The sequence below is a fragment of the Aphis gossypii genome, chromosome 3 (genome assembly GCF_020184175.1).
Source record: "Aphis gossypii isolate Hap1 chromosome 3, ASM2018417v2, whole genome shotgun sequence".
Lineage (NCBI taxonomy): Eukaryota > Metazoa > Arthropoda > Insecta > Hemiptera > Aphididae > Aphis > Aphis gossypii.
In genome coordinates this window covers 6,091,223-6,116,207 of record NC_065532.1, presented here as the reverse complement: position 1 = coordinate 6,116,207, position 24,985 = coordinate 6,091,223, and the positions used below count along the sequence as shown (strand labels likewise).

Genomic DNA, 24,985 nt, shown 5'->3' with positions numbered 1-24,985 from the left:
TAACAACCGTCGTTTCAAGGGTGGTCAGACTGTCGGAAATACAATCGGGTCACAGGTGACGTTGCACGTTTCACAACAAACAGGCATGGGTTGTCGTATCCGTCATCATTCGTGTCCGACTCATCGCTGCCAGTCTACGTCAGTCGTAATCCACTTCGTGTTTGTGGTGGACGTGTTTTCCTTGCGATGACTTTTGTACGGTATTATGGTTCTGTTGCCCGGCGACGACCGTAGTGTCATAGTAAGATTGGAGTAGTTCCGTCGATGTGATGCCGACACAAGTGCTTCACAGTAACAACACTGTAAAAACCGTATTGCAAATAATGAACGCTGAACCATCTTCGGCGCCGAACAACCATTCTCAACAGCATCTGATGAATGACGAGACAGTAAGTGGTCGTTCGCCGATCACCGGTAGACAGAAAATTACAGTCGTTATACTATGCTTTGTTAACTTGATCAACTACATGGACCGGTACACAATCGCAGGTAATGAAAATTATTTTTTATCTACAATCCTGTAATCCTGTAGGGTATGAAAGTTTGAAAATGGATTTCCCGCAATAACTGTGTATTGATCATTAATTTATATTAAACAATATCGTTAAAAATGGTTAGTATGGAAGTATAGGTATAATAATATCCATGTCCATCCTCTTGCTCTGCAGTTTTTAATGGATGCCACTCGATTTTGACAAACACCAATGATTCTTAGGAGTCTCCTTAAGAATCATTATTACTTTATCTTATTTATAAATAATTTATTTCAATGAAATTACAAAAAGAAAATAATTTTAATTATAGATATACTAATAAGTATCTATCTTGGCTACACGTAATTTTGAACAGCTATGGAGTTATATTTATTTCTACAACAATGTGTGTGGCCTGTGGCGGCACTAGGTACAATTGGGTTTCAAAACATAACAACTTAACAATTCAATAACATTTTAACCTTTTTTTTATTGCTGTCATCTTTATTACCTCTCACTTTTTTTCATAAATATTTCATGTATTTTACATCCCTGTTTACACATTTTATGTTTTAAAACATTAAAACCTGTTTAATACTAGACCATAAAATCAGAATATTACCCAAAATCTCTGTATTTTACTAAAAGTACAGTTTTTCTATAGGTTTATTTTTCCATCAACTCATAATTATGCAATAATTCAAACTTAATATTAATAATATTAACTTCATATCAATAAATATAAAAGAATTCACAATTTTTAGCAACACTATATCTAGTACTTGAACAGAGATTTAAAAATATTTATTTAACATTTATTGATTATTTATACAAATTGATGAATTTGTATTATTTACTGTACTAATTATAAATAAATTAAAGAAGTCCTTAGTTAATTTATTGAACAATTTAGTTGTAAACTAAGATATACCGGATACCTGTTATTGTATCTAAAATGTAAATAATAACATTCATACTTTGATAATTGTAATCATCTGCTTTAATATTTGATATTTCAAGAAGTGGATTACTGTAAAAATACATTTTTATCTTATACTTATATTATTATTTGTTAAACCATTGAATTAGATTACTATATATATAAAAAAAGTTAGGTATAGTTATTGACTTATTTTACTTAAACCAAGACAATTATTGATGTATAACTTTCATAGAAAAAATATTAATATTCCTCCATGTTTTATTTATTTGAGACTTAATTTTTTTAATTGCATATGGATATATTTGGTAATAAAGCAATTACATGTTTTTTAAAGTTATTTTAAACTACAAGAAGTAAGAATCTTTAATTCACTAAATCCTTAAATCCAGTAACCTTAAACTATAAATTTATGTTTTATATTTTAGACATTTATTTTCTCATTACTCATTCTCTATTAACTAAAAAACTATTCAAAACTATGAGTGTAACTAAATTTAAATATCATTTCCTACTATGAATGAATTTAAAATTGTTTGCCCTAGTATTAATAATTACAAATTAAAATTAGGTTTCTGTTTTTCAGTTATCATGTTATGATAATAGTATTAAATTTGATAATAGCAAAGGAGTCTATAGACCAATGGATACCTAAGTAATAGTAACAGTAACCATGATATTGAAAATAATCACGGTTAGTGTTAAAAATTAAAATATTTATAAATAATAATATGATAGTACAATTGTATTATTTGAACATTTCCGCTTTTTAAAAAACTCAACTGTAAATTACGATCAACAACTATTATTAAGGATAATATTATTTATTTTTCCGATTAATAATGACAAATTATATTGACAATAGAAACCTTAAGGTGAGCTATAAAAGTGTTCAATATTTTACAAGGGATACTATCTTTGAAATGAACTATAATTATTATTATCATGACACAATGTAATACATGTGAATTTTGTATATTAATATGACAATTTTAATAATATGATGTTATTAAACTTTTAATGACAAATTAAAATAAACACCAATGTGTTTTTTAATTGATATACCTAGGTATTTGGTATTAATATCGATTATATCGATATTTTCGGAACTCAATTAGGTTATAAAAATATGTATCCAGACACAAATAGGCCATGACTATTTTTGAATCTTCTATTGCTGGATGCAACTCACCTACAGATTATACTTTCGAATGTAACTATGTAAATATTATGCACCGTATTTAACAGATAGAGGGGGCCATAAAACATAAAACTAGGTAACCATTGACCAGACTGGTCATGTACTCGTGTGTGCTGCATACCTATAATTACCGTTGTTGCGCATATTCAGTAGTTGCAGTAATTGGTATTCAACTTATTGAGAATGAGTTGAAGTTTAAATTTATGCATGTTGTATTCATTATTATTTATAACAGTTTACTTACACTTTAATTGAATTTCGTGTGATTTTGTATTATTATTATTTTTTTTTTTTTTTTTTTGAACACTTGGTGTATCATAGTTACGAAATTACACTCATTAATAATAGAAAATAAACATAATTGATTTTTTCAAAAACTAGTGTCATCTAAAAATATTCCTATTGCTCTGTAATTGTTTTTCCTGTTTCTTTTAAAAAGTACCGGAATTTTTATCCTTTTTCTTCTAAGTAAAATTATCAAATTTATGGTTAAGCAGAACCCATTTGTTTTTATGATGTTTTTAGATCCTAAACATTGTTACTCCGATCATTACTCCGATGAATGTATTAATTTAAAATGTTTTTGTGTGTGTGTGTGTGTACCTAACTATTCGAAATAAATTTCAGGGGTGGTTTCCGATAGCAAAGTGAATATCCCTGATGCATTATAGAGAACAAAAGTAAAATGTTTTCAGAAGTTTTAAAAAAAAAAATCAGGGAAACCCATAAAAAAGTGACGATAGAACAGAAATTAATCCATTTTTTATTAAGTTGTAACTCAAAAACGAAACTCTGTTTATTGGTAAGGTATATAACCTAACCAAGTTAGATTTCTATGTACAGTTAAATTTTTAAAATATTATGTCTTCTTTTGGAAATTAATAGATTACTAAAATTTTAAACTAAGATTTTTCTAAGTAGGTACCTATTTTTTTTTTTGAAATGTCGATAAAAAAATATTGGGTGCTCTAAAATGGTTGAAATTTGTTTGTTTTTTTTTGTAGTTAAAAAAAAATCATTTGTCACAAATATATTTTTTAAAAGCATTTCAAGTTAATTTTGTTGTTGAAAATTTATAAAGTTTTTGATATTTATATCTAAGGTAAAAAAATTCAACACAAAGCTTCCCATTAGTTTTCCTTCAAATAAATATGGAGAAAACTTGACCAACATTATAGGGAAAAATGTTATGAGCGTTTAAATTTTAAATTTATATGAAATCGTCTGATGATAACGATTTTAAAATATATTTGTTATTATTCAAAAAGTGTAAGTATAAGTACTTGAAAATTTAGATTTACATTTTCTTAACGTAATTAAATTTTCAAAATATCTCGATTATATTTTAGACTATTTATATGTACCTTTTTTGAAATATTCGTTTTTGATATTTTCTTTATAGGTAAGTTTGTAGTTAAAAAACATATTTTATTATTAAAGAAATATGCGTATAGGTATAGCTTAGAATTGAAGTTGAGTGTTGTCCAATTAAAAAAAGTTTAAATTTTCATCAAACCAAAAATTCATACGTATTATTATAATTTACTATCAAATAATTTTAGATTTTCAAAATTGTTTTTCGTATACAATGAAACCTATCATTGCATTCAAATTTAACACATCCATTATACTCTATGCCCCAAGTCCAGTCAATACCTATACTGTACATCAGAGCGTTACCCACTTGACCACCCTTTTTGACATCGTGACCTATCTTATCGCGAAGTACACACGAGTACACCAATAGCAGAGTACTGCTTTCTAATACAAATAGGTATGACAATTTTATTTTACATTATAAATTTTATGACGTAATTAAAAAAATAGTTTTCTACATTTTTGTAACAGTTGTTCAATGTTTATATAAAATATTAGGATATGAATTATCAAGTGTAAAGAGGTTATAATAGAGAATTAAAAAAAAACTATTTTATTAAAATGTATTAGTTTCTAATAATTCTATGCATTCATTTATTGCTTATACAACAAATTGTGTTTATTATCATGATTTTCAATAGAAATTTGAAAATGCGTCTTCATTTATTAATTTTAACATATAATTATGTCAAAGGTATTAAATACTATTATTAATTGTCAAAATTAATTTCAAAATAAAATATAATTATAAAAATAATAATATTTATAATATATGAAATTTCTCACAAATGTCTGGATATACCTATTATAATTGAAAGTGTAATTTTGAAAATGTGTTATTGAATGTAAAAATGGTTGTTTTGAATCGTTCCATTTACCGATAAATTATCATTAACTATTCTTCAAATATTTACTTATCATTGGCATTCATTTAAAGAAAAAAAATAATGATATGATACTAAACTGTCTAACTGCAGTCTTAAGAATGCCCTATTTTCATTCTTAAAATTCCAGAAATAAGTTAATTATTAACCTTAAATTTAACCAATTATAATAAGGTAACAGTATAACTTTTATAGGAAATTATATGCCTATAATAAATTGTAATTATAGGGTATATTTAACTTAACTTATTTTATGACTGTTGTAGTGTAATCCTTTTTATTTCAGATATTATTTAAAACAAATTCATTGATTTTGTTTAAAATATTATACATTATATACTCACTTATATATTATTATATTAATAGTTTATTACTTAATTATCCATAAGTAGTAATACAATAAATACATTAAATTTTTATTTCAAATTTAATAACTGTTTTTCTAAGTGATTTCAGAGTCTTAACTATATGATAATAAATAAGTATACTTTTTCATACCATTAAATTAAAATTGTGTTTGAAAAATCGATTTCTAAATATTCAATACCTTATGTAAAACCAAATGTACATCTATTTATAAGTGTGTCCAATATTTCGTTGTCATGCCAACATACTATTGGGACGTCATACTTAACTATAAATTATAAGTATTATTTGATAGGTATAAAATATAAATATAAAGTAATGACTAATAATAAATCATTATAGATCTAATATTTATCAAAACTTGAAATATTTAAGTCTATAGATATAGGTAAATAATACTACAATAGTCAAACTGTCAAATTATTTTATTTTCACGATAAAAACTATAAAACTCAAATCTGTTGTATAATATAATATATTTTTTTTTTTGCATTTGTATATTTTATTTGTTATTGTGGTACGAAATGTATGCCTTAATTTATTTTAGTTACTTGAAAGAATGTGTGAAAAAAAATAATTGTAAATTTAAATATAATATTATAGGGGTAGCCAACATAAAATGGTTAAATGTTACAAGACTAAGTACAATGATATCAAGAGTCAAAATGTTTATAAATACATTTTTTTATAATTTGATAAATTTTTATAAATGTAAAGAAAAAATTGAAATTCATAATGAAAATAAGTGAATTTTGATTTTATAGGTAAAATTACGCTAGCCGCATCTTATTATGACGAGTACCGCGAATATATTATTTACGATGAAATGAAAATATTATATATATTATATTTTATTTATAAATGTGTCTTATTTAGAGAACTTGTTTTTTAAATTAATAAAAAACTGTACTGTACGTTACAGAAAAGTTAGATTATTGATTAAAATAATAGGATGAGTTAATAATCCGAAGGATTAAGTATTGTTTCAGACGTTTCAGTTGCAATGAATGTAAACTTGACTGCAGCTTTCGGTTAGGTTAAAGTGTATGTAATTATATTGTTATATTCATATTTATCTTATACTTAAGATAATATATTTATGTATATCTACTAATTATTATGAAAATTTAATATCATATTAAAATTATACAGTTTTAATTTATCAAATGAAAATTAAAGATTTTAAGAAGTATAAAAATTAAACTTAATTTTTAATTTTTTACTTTTTTTCAATAACTGTTAAATCATATAAAACCATAAAAGAGAACACCTCGAATGTATTTTTATATACGTGTATAGATGCCAAAGTTCATTAGTATTGTTGGAACGAGTACAATGTTCTTTTTTAAAATAATCGTAACATTGAACACCTATTCAAGTCGACATGTCTGAGTTGATGCTTGTTATATAATATTTCTTTCTTTTGTATAATATGCCTTGTTGAATTGACATTTCATGTACAAATATTGCTTTTTATTTATTCTATTATTAGTAAAAGTTAAATAATATACGTTATTTATTAATTATTATTATTAAGTATAGATAGCTAATGTATAATTATAGTCTATACCGGCGATACCGCTTATAACATAACGACAATACGATGTAGTTTGCGTAAATATCATTATTTTTATTTTATAAGTTCAGCAATCATTAATCGTTCGATGTTGTTATTACAATAATCTACAATGATTAAGTAATCTCTAATGAAAAACCATTAGTATTTGCATATCCAATTTGAATATAATGGTATCATATTATTATATAAGTAGTTTTTATTGTACAGCGATAATTATGTGGTTTATATGTATTTATATTAATAAAAGGCAATGTTTGTGTGTGTATAAGCGATCCAATGCCAAGTCTGTCACACTCTACCTATGATTCTGAAATTTAGTACTTAGATAACTTTTTCACTAGAATGTGTTAACTCAAAGCCAAATTATTAAATTTTGCATTTTAAAAAGTAACTCAAAGAGGATATTGTTGGCTTATGAATAACTAGCTGTCCCACCCGGCGTTGCCCGCGCAAAAGTCACCTCAGGTGAAAACCGAGATTTTTTTTATATTATATTAATAATAATAATAGGCGGCCTATTAATAATAGCTGACCCGGCAGACTTCGTTTTGCACTTCGTTGCCCGTTAAAAATGCCAATTCTATATGACTCAGACTTTGTTCAATACGGATTTTAATATTCGATGGATGATGTTCTAGATTTATCTTAAGTTTTCTGTTGCCCGGAATAAAAATTCTGATTCGCAGCAGTATATTATCAGGTAGGCAATCTACCTGCGGTAGATCGCGGACCTAGTGCTGTTTGTACGTAAATGTATGATTTAACTCTAATAAAGTATCAAAGGAATACTAAGTTTTACATAATACGGTAGATTAATATAATCAATTAATACATAATCCTAACCTAGGTTTTGATTCTCGAAAATCTTGAATAACCCGGCTTTGACCGTGTACATTTTTTTGTGTTACCTACTATAACTTTTATTTTATTAGTTTATATTTATAACCTATTATAACCTCATTATTCATAAGCCAACAATATCCTCTTTGAGTTACTTTTTAAAATGAGTATATTTTTGTTTGTATAAAGGGTTGCTATTAGTTACCGAATATAAAATATTTATTATAATTTATATAATTGGATATAATTTTAGGATTGTAATTTATATGTGGTCAAAACCGCCGAGGTGGTTATTAAAAATATCCGTAGCTTTCGTTTAACGGAGTTAACGACAAAGTAAATAGACTGTCGTTATTTAATTTGTCGCAGGCAATGCCGAGTAGCATAAGTTATTAATTATAGCTATTTATTAACTATATCTATGTACCATAATATATAAAATCAAAAGAATAAAACGAATGACCCTTACAAATCTATAGCTTTCAATGAAATTTTATAAAAGATTCATCAAGATAATATATTGTATTGTGGCAATGCCCCATAAACTACTTAGTATGACTTATACTTTTACTTTTTAACATACATATTAAAATTAACTGACTCACGATACTTATATATTTTTTTATTTTTTATTGTTGCCACTGATTATCGAAAATAAAACAGTGATAATCATATATAATTTAGACTTGTATTTTATATTTGATTAAAACAACCCATAAACTGTATTAAAAGTTTGTGCCGCTTAGAATTTACAGAGTTTTAAAAAGGGTAAACTCACGAGTGTTTAATTTAGGTACCTCTGATAACGCCGTGCTGAATCATCTATAGTTTAAAATATAAAATAATACAAAAATAATTTTTATTAGTTTCATTCTAAATGTTCTTCTCTTTTTTCATCATAACATTTACAGTCCTTAATTTCTTTAATTTTATCATATCCATTAATTAATAAATAAAAAAATTATACAATGTGATGTAGATCAATATCATATTTTTGTAAACATAACGATGAAGGGAAGTGAATGAAGGTAAAAAGTCATTGGTGTCTATGATGCCATCCTCATTAAAATAGAGTTCTATACAGTAATTAATAATATTCCGTAAATAAATATATATTATAAAAAAATATTTCATGGCGAGATAAATACCCTGTCGTACACATTACATTTTACTCGAGTTATAATAACATATTTTATAAAATATTTTAATAATAGTTGTCTTTATTATATGCTCATTATTATGATGACCGGGCCGCAACAATTCGTATTTGTTTAGGCTTCATCCATCTAAAAAAATACATTAAGCTTATTATACGAGTTTTTTCATTGTTAATGTTATAAACTAATAACTTATTTAATAATGTATCGTAAATCACTATGCCTGACAAGGCCATCTGTTCTTCGCGATGGTGCAACGCGAGGAAAATGTTATTGTACGCGCGGCGTCTAATAAATGCTGGAGAATCCCCGGAAGTGTCCGACTTTATACACGCTCCGTGCGTGCTATACATACGACGATAATAAATAAGACAACGCCACTGCCATATGCGACTAGTGTACAATATGGGCAGGAAGATAATATGGAGTGATCCCTAGTTTCAAACATTCTAAGAAAACAGTAGCTTTGTATATAGTTTATAGTTTATACGTATAATGTATATTTTATCTCTCACTCTCTTGAATATTTCTGATCGCCCTTCTATATTGTAACCGTATAATGTTTTTTATTAACCATGAATGCTGTAAAATATTATGCCTATACAAACTATACTTCGGGTCATGGAACTATATCGTGTCTCCTTGTGTCTTGGTCTTATTGTTTAATTGTTCGTCGCATCCTTTCCAAAGGGCCCACCCATTATACAATAATTTAAAATACCATATCGAAATAATTTATACTACGATTGTCTGGCGTTTATGGACGTAGGGCATATTATACATGCTTATAAGTTATATTAGTTATAAAATTAGGTATAATGATTATTTAATTACTCTATGCTGATCGTTAGTCACATAATTGGTTATTAATTACGCGTTTATGTATATCAACAAATCTATATCACCCATATATCACGAATCCCAATTTACATTCCTACATTTTAAGTATTGAATGTTCTAAAGAATTTGTATTCTAAGCACCATACAAGTTTTTAGCTAAAATGTATAAATGTTTTTATTTTTTAAAGTATATTAATAATTATTGTATTTTTACTGTAACTCATGTAACACATTACACAACATAACTAAATTTTATGAGGAAAATCGAATCATATTGTCGCAATGCATATTATTTACCTATTTAATCCAATAACTTTAAATGGATAACATTATAATATCTTAACACACACACACACACACACACACATATATATATAATATAATATATATATATTTATTATACAACTGTTATAACTATATTTATAGGTATACTAGCCGATATTCAACACCAATTTAAAATCGGAGATGACAAAGGTGGCTTGTTACAAACCGCATTCGTCATTAGTTACATGATATGCGCTCCGGTTTTTGGATATCTAGGAGATAGATACAACCGAAAATATATAATGGCTTTTGGCGTATTTCTGTGGTCATTAACTACATTTGTCGGTTCTTATATGAACGTAAGTTGTATTGGATTAACATTTTTTTTTAAATTATTCTTATAGTAAAATTTGTTCTCAGGAATACTATTTATTTTTGTTCTTCCGGAGTTTGGTGGGTGTCGGTGAAGCTAGTTATTCGACTATTGCGCCTACAATTATAAGCGATATGTTCGTTAAAGATGTGAGGTCGAAAATGTTGGCTTTATTTTATTTTGCCATACCCGTGGGAAGGTATACTAACTGTCCGCACAATAAATTTCTGGTCGAATAAAAATTATTTTGTGATTTTTATTTATTTATTTTTCATTTTAGCGGTTTGGGCTATATTATTGGCTCGGAAACTGCTAGGATCCTCGGTTCTTGGCACTGGGGATTGCGCGTCACGCCAGTGCTCGGCATGTTGGCCGTCCTCTTGATTATGTTCGTTATGGAAGAGCCCGAACGAGGTCAGAGCGAAGGGTATTCTCACTTAACCACCACGTCTTGGACTGAGGACATACAATTATTATGCCGGAAGTAGGTGTTGTCATGCACTAAATTATTTATATTTGTGTATCTATATCCTTGATTATTTTATCAGTCGGAGTTTTATGTTATCCACCGCCGGATTTACTTGTGTGGCTTTTGTCACTGGTTCTTTGGCCTGGTGGGGTCCCCAAATCATGTGGTCGGGACTAAAGATGCAAGAAGGTTACGAAGATGTTACAATAAACAGGTAAAATTATTGAGTTATGATAAACATTTTATTGACGTATATTAAAGTACTCCAACTTTATTTTATAAAATAATAACTACATTTTTTTGTCATATGTATTTTTAGTGTATCGCTGAACTTTGGAATAATAGCTATGGCGGCTGGTCTTATTGGCGTGCCTTTAGGCTCATACTTGGCTCAACGGCTAAAAGTGCACTATCCCAAAGCAGACCCATTGATCTGCGCTGGTGGTCTTCTGATATCGGCTCCATTACTGTTTCTGGGATTAGCTCTTGCAGACAAGTACAATTATCTCGTTCTAGTTCTGATATTCTTTGGTCAAGTATCACTGAATCTTAATTGGTCAATCGTAGCTGACATACTTTTAGTAAGTGTTATCAAATAACCGAACGAAATTATTGTTTAGGGGTGGGAACAAGTGAAAGTCCAACAGTTCACTTCTATTAATTTAGTGTATATTTGTATAAAAAAAAAGTGCTTATACATTAAACACATGTATAATTATTTATTTAATATCCAAGCCAAAAAGACATATATTATTTAAAACTATATAATTTTAAAATTATATATTGCAGTCTAATAAGTCACTCTTGGCATTAATTACAGATGCACTACTAAATTAGCAAGTCAAAACTTAACTTAAACGTATTTATTTTTAAATTATTAGTTATATGTTAGGAGTTGCGATTGTCATATATGCATTAGTGTAATACCTTGTTAATATTTTAAATTAAAAAAAAAAACTAAAGCAATTTATCATTTATATAGTGGCATTTAAAAGAGTTATCATCTATAATCCATATTATAGTAACAATAGAAACTCGATAACTCCTAAATCAAAGCCGAAGTAGAAAATAAAACAAATATAGAGTTATTGAAAACAAATAACGAGTATTTAAATATTCAATAAAAATTATTGATAATCTACTATGTACTTGTATGAATAATTTAAAGTTTGAACTTGTGATTTTGTAACAATTTTTTTGTTTTTAATTTTAGTACGTTGTCAGTCCTACTAGACGATCAACAGCTGAAGCTTTTCAAATTTTGTTTTCACATGCATTTGGAGATGCTGGTAGCCCATATCTTATTGGAGTGGTAAAATTTATTAATCATTTTAGCTTATCTAAACTATATAGGTGCAAATTAGATATCAGTTTAATATTAAGCCAAAACTCTGTTTTATAAAATAACAGAGAACCTAACCTAATCAACAGATGTTGTCTTGTTATTGAACTGACTCTTTACATTAATTAAAAGCTAGAAGAACAGGACTAAGCCCCTTAAGAAATTATATACCAATATACAGATAAACATTTTTTAGATGTTTAAAGAATTTTAAGTGCTGTAAAGTCCCCTCAAAATTGCTTAACTTATTGTGCCTACTTAGCCATGCTATGTTTAATAAATTATTTTTGATTGTCAGATTTCAGAAATTTTAAAGAAACTCTTTGCAAAAGGGACCATACCACTACTTTTGGCTTCTATGTCATTAGCCAGTAATAATTTACAAGCTTCCAGTGGTGACAAGCAAGATAACATTAACAACTTCCATAGTCTTCAATATGCATTGTTCATTACAAGTTTTGTTGAAGTATTAGGAGCTATGTTTTTCTTCTTTACTGCTTCCTATATTGTCAAGGACAAAGAATTAGCTGAAACAGAGACTCCAGGTTGGCCAAGCTACACTCCTATAGTAAATTAGTATATATATATATATATATTATATATGTATTTGAAGTCTCAATTATTTATAAGTAAAAGTGGCTAATTTAGCCTAATCACTAGTCTAAAAACATTCATGACACAATTATTTTTAACATTTTTACAATGGCTACAATTATTGTGTTCTTGTTCTTATAATTTATTTATTTTTAATCAAACTTTTATGGATGTTGGTTAATTTTGTGCATTATTATTATTTTATTTTTATTTTTGGTTTGCATTAATGCTTGCTCACGTCTTTTTCCTATCCTTGTGTTTTTTCTATAAAACTCAACACCATGAGCTTGATAATATTTGTATGTATACTTTTGTCTAATATAATACAATAATATGTGGCTTTGGTATTTATGTTTTTGTAATATATAATGTATTATTGTGATATAATTTGATATTGTTCTAATAATTATAATTACTAATACATTTTTATCATTCAATAAAAATTAGGTAATATCAAACTGACATGAAGGATTTTTATAAGACATATTGAAATAACCAATAGGAACATATTGAACTTTTTGTTCATTTGACTGAATATATAAAATAACTGTGACTCAGTTTTCTAATAATAAAGTAAAAAATTTAATTACAAATAAAATTGTCCTTTATCATTGATCTGTTGTATCAGAATATTCTCTGTTTGTGATTTTATGAAATAAGACTTACAAATAATATTATATTTCATTTATTTTTGTAAATAATTCCTGCATTTTGTATACAGTTCTATAATAAGAGTATAAGACTCAATGACTCCTGAATGTTTCATTGCATTTATTAATATTTTTTATTGGTCAGTCATTTTTTGGAATGAGTCATTGTATATATGCATATTTTATTAATATCTTTGAGTACACCCATGCGCGGTGTATTTAAAAAATAAAATGTAGTATACTCTATATTTAAAAAAAAATGATAATCAACCAAAATTTGTTTCAGTACTAAAGATGTATGTTATTAATGGTTAGTTAAATCTAAATCATGCCAATAATACTAAAATATCTCGTACATGCTAAAATTATAAATGAGAAATTACATTTTTTCTTTATCTGTTCTTTTTTTTTTTTTTACAATTTTACAATCAATATATGAATTATTGCTTTTTTAAATACCTTATGTCTATCCACATTTAACTTATGTACAAAAAATGGTAAGACATTTAACTCGCTTACCCCTTAAATTTTATGCTTATAGATTATAGACGATATAATATATTATTGTTCGTAAGATGATTGTATTTTTTAACTTTGTTATTACTATACATTGGCATGATTTATTTACTATGATTATATTGATATTAATAATGTATCAGCTATTTACATATACTCTGAACTGTGATCTTGTTTTTACGATTTTTATACACAGGGCTATGTCAAAAAGCGGTAATCGAGAGTTTGTGAATAGGGCTACATCTGAGTTCCAACCCATGTATAAAAATTCAATTTAAAGATGTACTTGTTCCGTCCCGGTTTTTTTTATTGGATATAATACTTCCGTCTTGTTCCAAATATTTTTATATTATACGATCGGTAGGTATATAAATTGTACAATTTAATAACTTCGACGATCGGCTTTAATAATAATATAATGTTTAGAAAATAAAGATAATATTTATTTCAGTTATAGCACTAAATAATTGAATTTAACAATATCAGAATTTATTTTATTTTAATTTTACTATTAATATGCCAGTTTTACTTAAACTATTTAATACTTATTGAATTTTGAATTTCGTATTATTATATATAATATTATGATAATTACGATTAAATTATCAAGATTTACTAATACCTATATTTTTTTATACATTTTATAACAAAAATATTTATTATTATTTTAATTATACTTTTTTTTAACTGAGACGGAAAAGATATAAAAAAAAATTCTCGGGGCGGAACTCGGGTGCATCCATGAATAGGTGGACGGGCAATTGAAAATGGGTAATAATTTAGTATTTATTACCATGAGGTTGTTAAGATATAGCAGTAAATCAGTAAATGCCTCTATTGGATTTAAAGCGGGTAGATTACTTGTCTCAGAAAAATTTTAAATTTGTCACACCACAGTTAGTCATGCAACTCATCTCTTCCAATGGCGCTGACTTGCATTTCATTGGGTGGGGCAAAGTATAAAAATTGGTTACCACCACACCACCCACTAAGTTAAAGCAAAATAATGACCAGCCACATAACTAGGTATATTATAAATTTAACTGTTACATGTATCGTATAATAGTATCTTACTAGTTACTGCAGTCTACAGATTGACTGTCGGGTAATTAGTATATTCTTAAGATTTACAAACAACTAGATTTTTACTCCCGTCCAAGACCCAACCATCCGACACTTACCCCCTACTTAAATAGAGGGGTGAACCGCCCCATAAAAGTACGTGTTCGGCGACACTGATCTCTTCTACTGCCAACTACGTGTAATTTAACAACAATACCGTTTAATACTGTGTTATGGACATAAATCTTTTTGTGCCTGTGATAATGAGTGTCTCGTATTTTTATCCCAAATTATCTATGTATCGTTGCACTATACGAACGCTTCTGCGTACGTTTTTAACTATATCTATGCATGAAACACTTACAATATACTTATTTTAAATCTAATCTAAAGATTTCAATGATTAAAATAAAAAATGACACGTTTATATGACGTATAAAACGGTAAATTATTAACCTATTGTATTTAATTAGTTATTGAAAATACCTATATGTATAATAATATATATTATTGTTTTCGTTATCATAAATACATCATTATGCTATATTATATATGTACAATCTTGTAAATACAAATAAATAGTAGTTTAATATTATTAAGTCTAACATTAACGTTATATTGGTGATTGCTATTATTTGTGTGGTATGGACGTGTGATCTTATATAATATTATCTTCGCTTAACTACATGGTTGTTCAAAATACGCTTTGTTGGGTTTTCTCTGTTTTCGGCACATATTTTTTTTTCTTACGACATCATTGTCATTTTGTTTCTTTTAAACAACATGAATTAATTTCAGCAGATAATGGACCAGATACTGTTCAAAACAGGTATCCCGTGGACGAAACACGTTTGCACGGTCATTCCAATCCCCGTTTTGTAGCCTAAAATCAATGAAAAATAAAAAAATAAAATGACAATAAATTTGATTTTGTGTAAATTTCACTTGTGAAACGCTTGAATTGTTGTTATGTTAAAATATTGCAATTGTATGTTTCACTGTATTACACTGTCATTTGACGCGTTCGTCTTACATACCTACCTAATAATGATGTTCACATTATATCTATCTGTGATACTTTAAATATCGTAATCTAACGCAAAATCATAATAATCATAATAATATTATAAATTATTTATTTATTTAATACAAATTTTAATAATGTATAGAACGTAAGATGATTAACTTACTTTTATGAAATATTTATCTGAAAAAACTGCCCTTGTTAATCTGTTATTATAGTAATGATGTTGATGTTTTTTTGTATTTATTGCCATAATTTTGTATTCGCACACTGATAAATTTATCTGAGTATTAAGTATTAATATTTGTAATGTACCTACCTAATTTATATTGTGGAATAGTTGTAAGAACATTTTTTTATAAGTTTGTACAGAAATGATGTTTTTATATACTTATATATATGTATGAATATGTATAAATATTTAAATAAATAAAATGTCTGTGGAATATGGACTTTATATATATAGGTACCTACCTTTTAATAATTTTTACTAATCATTCACATTTTATGTTATTATAAAAATATGAAATTGAATTGGATTATATAGAATTTCTTTATACATGAAGCAACAAATAAGAGAATTGATTTGAATTATATATTATAATTATTAATACGTGCTCATAGAGGGTGACCAGGTTACTTTAATCTTCAACTATATACTATATACACAAGCATGCAATTATATTATTTATCTGGTTTTGATTTCTTAAAACATCGAATCTAATAGATCATGAAAACATATTTCTCACAGTATGTTTAAACTATATAGTTTTAGAATGGTAAAATTAGAAATTTATTTTTAGCTGGTAAATAATATTTATAATAATCAAATATAATATTGAATAATATTGTATATTTTTATCGCTCCATTAATTATTTGTATAGGTATTTAAAATTTATGATCACCCGCTAGTATGTATTCCTGTTAGTACCTAGTAACTGTAGATATTATGTAGATACGGTTTATATACATTCAATATAATCAGAGTTTTAAAAACAACGAAAAATGCACTTAAAAAATGAAACCGTTGAATACTTAGATCAAAAAATCTAAAATAAATATATTCTTCGTAAAACTTGAAACAGTTGAAACACATTGTTGAATTATTTTTCATTCGCGGAACTATGTTTCAACACATCAGAAAAATTAAAATTGTATCAAAATCTCATGCCAACATTAATGTTAGCCATATGCATTTTTTTAGAGCCTCAATTATATAGTTTCAGCTTGAAATCGGTATGAGAACATAAAAATAAATCTTGAAAGTCACTTGCCCGTATAATATAGGTTACGACTTTCAATAATTGTAACTTGTCACTAAGTAGCAGTGTCGGCCTGGCATATAAAATGCCTCGGTCAATTTTTTTCTGGGGCCTCAATTTTTTTTTTAAATTTATTATGAACAAGATTGATCATAAGATAAGTGAATTAGTGTATATCCTCATCTTCACCCCGCTACGATTATAAACTAAAAAAAAGCTCAGGGCCTCGACCGCATTCACGATCTATCAACCGACTTGGGTAGGTCGACACTGCTATAATAAGTGGGTTAAATGTGTTAAAATTTAAATTCATAAATCATTGCATATACAAATAACAATTCTAAGCGTAGAAGGTGTTCACAACCTTGGCTATTGTGGTTATTTTATAAGTTTATAATAATCTACCATCTTTGTAACTCTTCACCTGGGAATAATATGAGCATAACAAAAAATGTTATGGTATGTTATTAATATTATATTGGTGTAGTCGTGTAGCCGTGTAGGTATCACGTTTTAGTACTCTATCAATCACAGATTCAAAAACTTACCCAGGAGTGTCAACTTTTTTAGCTACCTATCACTAAATTACTAAAGGGCCTTTAGAGAATACCTTAATCTGGAATGCGAGTTTATCATCCTCTTATAGTTACACAGTAGACATTATATTATGCTTGGTTTTATTATATTTTATTAAGTACCTATTCATAGATTATATACTCTGACTTTCTTTTCTTTTTTTTGCAAATATTTCTATTATCTCATCAATTTTTTCATAAATATTCATAAACTTTTCTCAGCCAATACGTCGAGATATTTACATATATATTAGAATAATCAGAATATGGTTGTACGTAATACGTAAACTGTCCATCGACAATATAATATTTTTTACGTGTTACAATGTTGACTAGGACCATCGACTTGGTAATAGATTTATGTGAAATAAAATACATAGATATAGAAGTATAATTTATAAAATATGTTCTGAAAACATCAAAATATGAAGGGAAAATGCTATTTCTGTATAAAAACAGTGCATTTATGGAAAAAATAACTTAAATATAATAAAAATATCAAAATTATATTGCACTGAAGAATTACAATTTTTTTTAAATTATTGAATGTTAAATGTCGTCTATTAGGTCTCAAAATATTATCTAAATTGCTAATCAATCATTCCATATCCAACGATGTAATTGGAGCATAATATCTAAAAGCAATATTTTCATATGATGTTTAGAAGGGTGTCTGCTAATCATAAGGTACCGTCTACTTCATTGATTTTTTTAAAATCAATTTAGTCTGGATTTTTTTCTATAATGGCATGAGTTTTCTTTTTTAAAACATCTATTTTTCCGCACACGAATTTTAATTTTTCTATCACTGGTTCGATGTAAGTAGGTACCTATTGTATTTAAGGACATATTTTTTGTTTCTAATTTTTTAATTATATAATTGTAATACACCTAAAATTCATTGGAATGATTTAAATTGTTAGCATTTTTTATCAAATGTTTAAAATAAATTTTTTTTGGTTGTATCAAAATACTTGAAAATTTAATACAAAGTTCTTCATAATTAATTACATACCTATTTAAAAGAATATATTTAGTATTCACTAATTTTTCCTTCGCCCCTAAACTTTTTTTACTAAGTGAAATTCAACATTTTATAAAATCGTTCTCACTTAAAAAATTACAAGATTTAGATTTAAATACAGATGAAAAAGTTATAGAACGACTAAATAATAATTTAGTAGAAATAACTATTAAACAGTGCCGTAACTAGAGGTTGGCGACCTATAGGCGCTCGCCAAGGGTGCAATATTGAAGGGGTGCATTTGAGTTAAATTAAAATATTTTTTTTTTTTGTAATTTGGTTTTGAGACTCGATTATTTAAAAAAATATGGCAGTATTTTGATTAACACGTAAAAATGTAATATTATTATATTTGTATAAAAATTATAGATAGCTATGAAATAAAACAAAAATAAGTACCAAAATAAAATTCGCCAAGGGGGGTAGTTACGGCACTGCTTATAAGGACATAAGGTAATAATTTTTAATCTTTAATTAGCCAGGCGAGTCTTCGAATATTATTGCAACGTCCTACCGCCGTCCAATAATAAGTTTATTGCCTACCTATCTTTGCAAATAAAATAAAAACATTAGTTTTAATTGTATATTAAAAACAATACAATCATTTCAAGATATAAGTATATTCGTTTATAATAAAAATTTAAATCCCGCCTTCCCAAAATATTTTTTTGGCTAGATACGCCGCTGGTACAAGATTCACCAATAAGTCTCTTTCATTTTTTGGAAAACATTCCAAAATCAACCTATAAACAAACTCTTGCTATATAATACTTATTACCAATAGTCAACGTAGTCTTATAGCATCCAATTATTGGGTGTTGCTAAGAAAACAAATATAAACTTTCCAATCAATAACATTACGTTTGATTATAAACGTTCCTTTTTAGTTTCTACATGCTCCAACCAGCTTTAAATATTCTAACACAGCGGTTCTCTAACCTTACCTGGGTCGCCAATAATGTTAAATGAGTCGGCAAAAATTAATTAATTAAGAGTATCCAATAGTTATTTTTTATTCCCCCATTGAACATTATTTATAAAAAGATCCCATGAAAAATTGGAAAATATCTTGGGTCACCATTAAACTAAAGTTGAGAACCGCTGTTCTAACAGTCTCAGAGGTTTACAACATCGTCATTCAAGCTATTTCATTCCTGTTTGGCTGTTTAACAAACCATTCTACCATCTGAATTTTACCCTTAATTATGTCAACATTCCAGAAAACCGACCGAGTAGAATAAAGAGAAACTGGTGTAGACTTAATAATCAATATATATAATAAAATTTAATTTATAGGTCTGAAATAATATCTTTCATGTTAAAAAATAAATAAATATTATTACAAATATATTAATTGTAAAAATACCTTTACAGATTGTATATTTTCAAATAAATGTTAAAAATAATATATGTACCAAATTGCTATCACTTCTGACCCAAAATTTTGACTTGTACTAGTCTGATCCAATTTTCTACAAGAATCTATTTAATAGTTGAAGATTGAAGCATTTTTAATCCTTCAGAAAAAAACACATACATTTTCAAGTCAAGTCTAAAAAAATATACTCTTTTCCACTATTATATTAATATAGAAAACCATAATAAATAAAATCTATGGCCATGATAAGACTAAGCTCTATAGTTCCATTCTTTAAAGCACAGATTTCTGTGTAGAACTAGATAGCGAGCTCCCACAATCAATTGAAGCTAGGTTTTTCGGTTAGCATTATATGATAATATGATATTTTATATGGTAAATATTGATTATGTTATATTGTATTTAATGTCTAAACCTGTTGTTTAAAAAAAAATAAAAATATTTTATATAAATCATTTTTCATTTATTTCTATATTTTACCATTAAAAACGATTTTATTTCTAATACATTTTGTATAGGAAATGTTATGTTTTGCCAACCGACAAAATGGCAGAAATTGATACGCAAGCTTCAATGTTAATAATATAAATAATATACGAGTTCCTTATCTAGTTAGTATAGAAGTCTGTACTAAAAAGGAATAAGAAAGTTGACAAGGTTAATAATTCATAAACAACTTACTAGGAAAATTTGTATCAAACAAAGAAACTCGTGGAAGTTTATATTAAAAGGCAGAAAACTGTTAGTACATTGAATAAAATCTTCAATCTTACACCTATCCAACCTAGTAGCCTGGTAGTAGTATATTATATTCCCAACATCAATTTATCAATTTTAATTTTACCACAAGGAATAGTTAAATCCATAACAATACCATTTGCATTACTGCATTAAAAAATCTAATTATCTTAATTCTTAAATGAAGACACTTAACATATTATCAGACTTGATGCATGATGATTATGATTTAATAAAATATTTAATGTCATTTGTTGGATAAATATTTTCTCAAATTATTAGTCCTATGCTATAAAATATAAATATACATGCATAATGCATTACCAAACTTGTAATAACATAATGTAAAATTAGCATTTAACATTAATCTCAGTTTCAAACAGTATTGCATAAATATAAAATCTGAAATAGAAAATACTCAAAACAGTGAATATTTTAAAATAAATTAAGAGAAAAAATTGTTAAGACTTATATACACCTATATCCAACAAATTACTTTGTATGCTATGGTACAACTCACTAAAATTAAGTATTGCATACACATTACTTAGACTTAATCATCAGTGATACTGATATGTAATATCAAATATCAATAAATATCAAAAACAAAATTTAAATAAAAAAGCTATAAGATATGAAAGAACTTGATATGGGACAAATAAAAATACAAAATTAGTAATAATTGTATTTAAAGGTTATACAAAAATACATCATATTATTTTTAATATATTCCAATAATAAGTAACTTAAATGTACTTCAAAATGATTCTAATTTTTTTTTTTTTTTTTGGTTGTTTAATGAACACTCAAAATAAATAACTCTTAACAATTTTAATTCTATGTATTTTTGTAAGTAGAGACACAATTAATAAAATCAAAAACATAAAATCTGATCAGTATTAATCTACATTAAAATTATAATTAGTTAACATGATACCAAAAAAAAAAAAAAATGTATTTCAGCAAATCAAACTTTTTAAGAGATAAAATTAATTAAATTGAGGATACAAATGTTTTTTGAAAAACTATACACATTCATGCTTAAAAATTGTTTCTTTTATAATCATTAGTTACCAAAACTGATTTATTGACAATATAAGTGACAAGTGACATTAAACAGAATACAATAATACAATGTTTTACATAGTATCATGAATTCCTAAACGAAAGATGTCATGGGCACAATAGAAAGTAGAACCTACTGATTTTAATACAAACACTTGATTGAATGGATGAGGTGGATCTTCATCACACTAGAATATAAAAAATGAATTAAACAATTTTCTTGATTATATAAATAATTTATTTTTTACCTGTAAACGACCTAAGACATTGATTAATATACCACCATCAAACATTGGCTGTGAATCTACTGATGTTACAACTCTATTGATTTTTTGGAAAGTTAAGCTCTAAAAAAAAATATGACAGAACAATATAATATACATATTTAAAATTATAAAGAATTGAATAACATCAATCACATAACTAAAGAAATAAATTGTAAAAAATGAAATACATGTGTTTTTTTTTTTAATTTGTTAACTATTGTGTTAATTATATTTATTTGTTTTTAAGTTAATAGATATTACTATTTTCAACATGAAGCAATAGCATTTTTTAACATAAATCAATTTTAAGTAAATGTCGCCTAAAACCATTTATGTTTGAAAAAAAATATGGTAATTGACAGTTAAGAATTAGTTGAAATATTAATTTTCACATCAATTTGAAAAATGCTTATACATTGAATATACAGATTATGTACTTAATTGTTTTATTCTTTAAGATAACAATGTTAAGGACTTATTTTATTTTATTTAACACCTGTACTATTAGTGTTTTTGTAAGAAAAATACTTGTATCATGCTTAATAATAATAATAATACTAAGTTTCTTTTTTTTTTCATCAAATTAAATTTACATTACAAGTACAAAACTAAATATCTACATTTAATATAAAGATACCTACTTTTTTATTTTTTATGATAATAATAACAATAAAATAAATATTATATTCTAATAAATAAATTATATTTTGATTGATTCTTTAGGAAGATTATGGTGATCTAGACTGATATTGATATAAAATATTTGAAAATAATTATAATACAATTATAGATTATTAATTAAGTATTATATTAAGTGGTACAACACAAATGTTCATAATAAAATGTTGAAATCCATATTTGGAAATTTAAAAAATGTAATTTAATTTTAAGTGATAATTCTAAAAATAATTAATTAATAAGTTGATTATGTTACATGTATGATCATTTGAGAGTAGAGATAATAATTGTAAGTAATGGATATTTTCCTAGTTAGTAAAAATTCATAAAATAAACTAATTTTTTTGCGAAATCCAATAATTAACATTGCACTATCACATGGTTGTTGATAATACATAAATAAATAACTATTAAGTACAAAATACTATAATAATTACTATAATAATCATTTCATATCAAAAATTAAGTACTGAAATAACTTATTTTTTACAAGTTCAGTGTTTAATATTTTTTGAATGGTCTCGGACATTATGCACACAAATTCAGAATTCTTTTTTTATGTAAATACAATAAATGGGTTAAATAATTTTTTTTCAATATTTATTCTATATTACTTACAGTTAATTTTTCCATTATTTTAACTGTACCCTGTAGTTGAACACCTTCAAAAGTCATAAACGACGTTTCCGGCTGTAAAAAAAAACATGTTTATAATGTGCATAATTAAACTTCAAATGCTGTGTGATTTAATTAATTCAGTAGTTTTTACATTAGTACATTAGTAATTAATAATCAGAAGTTAGTAAATTACTAGTAGGTAGTAGGTAGATATCACACCATGTTAAAAAAAAAACACTCACGTTATACATTGCGGCCAACGACGGCCTCTGGGACGGGTCATCAAATAGCACGTAATATTGTTGTACAAACCCTTTTCCAATTGCCTCGTAGGCTGGATTTAATTGATTCAAAGACATATTTTAAGTAAAATTGAACGGCAGTGGTTATTTTTGAGTCCGACAAAAAAAATGTGTATCATTAACACTCATTCAAGAATTGTCTGTGAGCTGTAAGTACAAGCAATAAGCATAGGCTACAGAATACAGATATACGTTAATTTTTTTCTAATACCAGGGTTGAGGTTAACAGATAACGTTTGATAAGTGAAAACAGGCAACGTAAAAAGCGGGAAGATTTGATTTGCCTTTTATTGTGGATATGTGAATTTATATTTTATTCATATTTAAATTTTCAATTATATATTACTAAAATTTCTATCTTAATTGACAAGTGCATAAGTACTCAAATATGAATTATAAATGAAATGTAGAAAACAGTATCAACTTGGGAAAGAATTATGTAACTGTGAAGTGTAAACTAATTCCGGGTAACCAGGATTTTCGAAATAAAGTACTTATACATAACGGGTCCAAATTATTATTATTATTATTATTTTAATTTTCATTATCTACCAAAAATGTATTTTTTTCCATATTTGTTAAATAGTCCTATAATTATTGAATTATATTTAACATTAAATATCAAGCCATCATTATTTTGAATATAAGTATTTAAAATTTAAATTAAATTATTAATAGATACCTAATTTATATTTTCATACTTTGTAATTTATGTATAACAAGTTACTGTATAAGTCTATAAGTTAATTTTTTTTTTCATACGAGTAGCTATTTACGCTATTAGATGACTGAGATGAGGGTGATATATCTCCCCTAGACCTTTTTTTTAGCTTATATCACTGCATTAGCTTGTATGAACAAATTAAAAACATATTTAAGAAATTTTATGAAGGAAGTAAATATCCCTTCACTAATGAAATATTTGTTGTATTTATTAATTGTTTAAATTTTAGTCTAGATTGGATGGGCTTACAAAACATTCATAAAAACATAAGATTGGATGTTGAAAAAATTATTGGCGAAATAGCTAAAAACCTAGAAGGTTATACAGTTTGTTTTGTAAATAATAAATAAATAAATGATTTATTATTTAATTCATATTATTTAATATGTTGTAATATGTTATA

The 24,985-nt window shown here is 26.2% G+C and overlaps 2 protein-coding genes across 4 annotated transcripts; one reads left to right on the top strand and one right to left on the bottom strand.

The window, feature by feature from the left end:
* Nucleotides 1-85: 85 nt before the first annotated feature.
* On the top strand, nucleotides 86-16,412 carry LOC114123733 (protein spinster). 3 transcript variants are annotated; one of them, XM_027986800.2, is made up of 9 exons: nucleotides 86-489; nucleotides 10,084-10,280; nucleotides 10,342-10,493; nucleotides 10,575-10,778; nucleotides 10,843-10,977; nucleotides 11,083-11,344; nucleotides 11,977-12,075; nucleotides 12,404-12,650; nucleotides 15,726-16,412. In XM_027986800.2, the coding sequence occupies exons 1-9, from the start codon at nucleotides 270-272 to the stop codon at nucleotides 15,812-15,814; spliced, it is 1,605 nt and encodes a 534-aa protein (XP_027842601.2). In that variant the 5' UTR covers nucleotides 86-269; the 3' UTR covers nucleotides 15,815-16,412. The 3 variants fall into 3 exon arrangements, with proteins under 3 accessions (XP_027842601.2, XP_050058624.1, XP_027842602.2); XM_050202667.1 differs by lacking the exon at nucleotides 15,726-16,412 and adding an exon at nucleotides 13,147-13,297; XM_027986801.2 differs by having other exon boundaries at nucleotides 87-489; nucleotides 15,729-16,412.
* A 5,555-nt stretch (nucleotides 16,413-21,967) lies between these two features.
* Nucleotides 21,968-24,030, bottom strand: LOC114123775 (probable nuclear transport factor 2). The gene is made up of 4 exons (XM_027986859.2): nucleotides 23,799-24,030; nucleotides 23,557-23,628; nucleotides 22,243-22,341; nucleotides 21,968-22,182 (listed from the first exon to the last, which is right to left on the bottom strand). Exons 1-4 carry the CDS (start codon nucleotides 23,913-23,915, stop codon nucleotides 22,069-22,071), a joined length of 402 nt encoding a protein of 133 aa, XP_027842660.1. The 5' UTR covers nucleotides 23,916-24,030; the 3' UTR covers nucleotides 21,968-22,068.
* Nucleotides 24,031-24,985: the final 955 nt, after the last annotated feature.